At 36.4% G+C, this 4,109-nt stretch overlaps 1 protein-coding gene across 1 annotated transcript; it reads left to right on the top strand.

Annotated features, from left to right (window-relative positions):
- Positions 1-1,044: 1,044 nt before the first annotated feature.
- On the top strand, positions 1,045-3,424 carry LOC126455423 (uncharacterized). Its single transcript, XM_050091173.1, has 3 exons — positions 1,045-1,819; positions 1,895-2,058; positions 3,371-3,424. Exons 1-3 carry the CDS (start codon positions 1,045-1,047, stop codon positions 3,422-3,424), a joined length of 993 nt encoding a protein of 330 aa, XP_049947130.1.
- The last annotated feature ends 685 nt before the right edge of the window (positions 3,425-4,109 follow it).

The raw sequence follows: 4,109 nt of genomic DNA, 5'->3' as shown, positions 1-4,109 counted from the left end.
GGTGTTGGGTCATAACCACAGTGTTGAGAGTGCTGCTGCTTTAAGATTTAGGCAGCCATCAAGTGATGTTAAAGAAAAATTAATATCCCTGTTTGAAAGAGGTCATTCACCAGCCACTGCTCTTGAGTCAATAAAGGTTGAAATTCAGCTGAATTGTTCAGATTAAACTTTAGTCCTTGCAGACAGAAGCAGGTGTCCTGATTACAACTTTTGCCACTGTTTGTTCAACAAAGTTTTTAAGAAAAAGTATGGGCCAACAGACTTCAACAAAGAAGGAAAGCAGCTGTTACAACAGAGGTTAGAGGAATACAACAGCGAAGTTGGAGCTGTGTGTGCCAAGATGATTCAGAAAGATGATGATTATATAGTATGGTAAGAGTATATTTACAAATTTGTAGTCTGATGAAAGCTTTATGCATATACATTTAGCTACTATTAATATTTGTATAATTGTTTTTCAGCATTTGCTCACCACTGATGCAAAAAGTCCATACTCATGTAAAAGCTGCTTCCAAACTTGTATTTATGGATTCCACTGGTTCTCTGGATCATGATAGCAGCAGAGTGTTCGTTTTACTTACTCACAGTGAGTGTGGAGGTTTACCACTAGGAGTTCTGATTATGTCTTCAGAAAGCTGCGGAGTTATAGAAATGGGACTAGAGTTGCTGAAAGAGATAGTGGGGGAAAATATTTTTGGGGGAAACATCAATGGCCCAAGTGTGTTTCTGACTAACGACAGCCAGTCAGAACAAAATGCAATTAGAAGGTGCTTCCCAAACACAAAAACTTTGTTGTGTATATTCCATGTTCTGCAGGCAGTGTGGCGCTGGCTTCTCAAAGCAAAAAATGCTATACCACAGCAAAAACAGTGTGAGTTCTTCCAGAATTTCAAAAAAATAATGTTTGCGCAAACAAAAAATGAAGCAGTGGTAAACTATAATGTAACAAAAGCGAACATCGGTGAAAATCATCAAAATTTATTGAAATACTTGGAAGGGTATTGGGATAGGAGAGAACTGTGGACCCTTTCACATCGGCGAGGTATGCTTATAGAAGGGCACAACACAAATAATATAAGTGAGGCCTTCATGAGAATTTTAAAGGACAGGATTTATGAGAGGGTGCGTGCCTTCAATGTGGTTCAGATGGTGGACTTTTTTCTCACAAAGGTGAATTTGTATTTTCAGAGGAGACTTCTTGATGCTGCTAATGGAGCAAGTCCTAAGTCTTTCTGTAGGCCTATAAAGGCTCCTTCACAGGAGATTCTAGCAAAAATCAGACAAGTCAATGAGGATGTTCTGCTCGTTCCCAGTGAAGAAAGGGAGAATCATTATTACATTGTTAATATGGCTGTTCTTGTTTGCACTTGTTGCCAAGGCAATACAGGGAAGATCTGCAAACATGTAGACTGGGGCAGTACTGTTTTACCATCAGGAAACTACAGGGAGGTGACTGATAGTGACAGTATACGCAGACTGTATTATTTTATTGCTACAAATGAGGAGCCTCCTGAAGGGTGGCTAGAGCCTCTGTATTGCTCTCAGAATGCAGGGGCTTCAAGTTCTTCAGAACGTTTGGAGCAAATGGACACAGGTTTGCTCTGTGAAAGCCAAGAAGAGATGCCAGAGACACTTCACATGGAGACAGTTCCAGACAATAGAAATAATAATTTAATCGACGAGATAAAAGCTCGTCTCATAGATTTTTCAAATAAATCCCCTGAGGAAATGAGGAAAGGCCTTGAAGTCATGTGCGAAAAATTGAGAAAGCTTAAAACGCCATCTGCATGTGCATCTTATTTGGCAAATTTTGGTGAAGGTAAGTAAAACATACTTTTATATAAATGTTATGGCAAGTAATTCAATATTGTATGAATTCTAATTTTTGTTACAGGAAAATCTAGAAAAAATCGTGGTAACTATATTCCCGTTCAGCCCACTGCAATAAGCAGAAGAAAAGACAAGTTGGCAGGTCGCAGATGTCATCCGGGGGGAAGACAAAGACCACACTCTAAGCAAAGCAAGGAATTTGTAAAGGCAGTAGAAATTTCTGAAATGGTAAGTATTACATTTCTAAAGTCATGTATGGCATTTTGAAATTTATCTAGCAACTTTCCTTTCCCCAAAGGGAATATTAAGGAATAAAGTAATTATTATTTATTTAACATTTTTAAGTTTGAGGGAGCACTGCTGGACATACAGTGCTATTGGCTAACTTGCATAAATTTAATACTGTGTGCTAATGGTGGTGTAGAGACTGAAACAATCCACAAAAGAAATAAGAAATTGCAACTGAAAACTGCCTCCAGACTGACCTCACATCCAGTATTGATCTGACCTCACATCCAGTATTGATAAAGACTATGGCATGCAATTTTCTGGCACCATTTTTAAAATAATTCTTATTTTATCTGAAGGTAGCTCTGTTAGTATAATTAAAGAAAAAGAAAATACTTAATTATGATTTGATGTGACTGTCACGTGGAATAATTTGTAGACATTGCTATTGAAAAAACTGAAGTCACTCCACACCTTGAACTTGGTGTGGATAATTCCATTACACAGCAAGCCAGCTGAATGATACACTGCAAATCAGTCATAAAGTGTTTACACATTCTGTTTCATTCGAAAAAAAAATTGATATGTGTACATGATGTTCCCTTCTGTGCAAGCAGCATTGCATATTTCCATTGGCTTGTGACTTTCTCATGCAAATGTGAATGTTCAAACATAGTTCACAACACGTCTTGTTCCAAAGCAGTGGCATTAGTACATTATGGAATAATTGCTGATGGGTAAAAGTGCTCATATCTTGTGTTAACACAACTTCCTGATTGGCAGTTGCCTCAAGTTCCCCATTAGCTTAAAATCTCAGTCCTGACTATAACACCATCTAGGCAGAAAGACTACATCTGGTATTATCACCCATATTAATATACTCACGTTCAAACTGTTTGCTAATCTTGTTTAGATGTTAGGTTATTAACATCGTGGCATTTCGTTTCTTTGGTCCAGTATGTCTTGCATGTACAGTAAAATTCTCATTACATGACATCTAAATTGTAACAATTAACTAGGCCTATATTTTTTATTATTAGTTATCTAAGTGTTTTTTTAAGGTGTGGCATATACATATTATGACTTTAAGTAGCTAATTACAATATAAAGACGTAAATACACACAAATGTGGAGCCACTTTGAGTTTCATTCCGTCATTGAATATTTCGATACAGAAATGGATAAGAAAAGCCATGTTACACAAACATTTTTCCCCAACATTAACCCAGTATTAGTGCAACAAACTTAGTAATCCATAATTTAGAAATAAAGGTTTTCAGTAATGTTAATGTGGATTTTAATTTCTTTTCAGGCTACCTTTCCATCACCAGCTACGCAATCATCCCAGTCAGCTTCAGACTTTTGAAGGTGTGCGACTGTTTACTGCAGCATAGTGTGTAGGATTTTCTTAATCTGAGATCCAACGTAATGGAACTATTAAGGGAATGATTGTAGTAATTAAGTTTTTTCTTAAAGCTCAGGCCTAGCCTGACTGCTGAAATATATGAAGTTTTTTTGTTGTAGCTCTGGTCTGACCCGATTATTCCCGGCGGGGTCAGGGATTTTCTCTGCCTCGTGATGACTGGGTGTTGTGTGATGTCCTTAGGTTAGTTAGGTTTAATTAGTTCTAAGTTCTAGGGGACTGATGACCATAGATGTTAAGTCCCATAGTGCTCAAAGCCATTTTCTAACCCGATTATTGAAATAAGTTTTTTCTTAAAGCTCAGACCAAACTTACTATTGAAATATAGAAGTTCTTCTTTAAATTGGGATATCCCAACAATGTGGATACTTATTGTGTATGTCGCACAAGTTTCTGGGAAATGTGAATTATCTTTTCTTAAAATGTAAACTACATTTTATATTCTGAATATGACTTAATTTGTCATATTATGTCTGCTTTCTGAAGTATTTCTGTCAGCTGATAATGAAAAATGTTTCCTGCATTTTAATATATATTGGCAATAATAAACTAATATTGGCAGGAACGAACTGTTATTTTATTAATTGGTATTAAAACTTTATTTTAGAAGATTAAGTGAAGATATTTT

The sequence above is a fragment of the Schistocerca serialis genome, chromosome 2 (assembly GCF_023864345.2).
Source record: "Schistocerca serialis cubense isolate TAMUIC-IGC-003099 chromosome 2, iqSchSeri2.2, whole genome shotgun sequence".
Classification (NCBI taxonomy): Eukaryota; Metazoa; Arthropoda; class Insecta; order Orthoptera; family Acrididae; genus Schistocerca; species Schistocerca serialis.
This window is presented reverse-complemented; position numbering and strand designations above follow the sequence as displayed.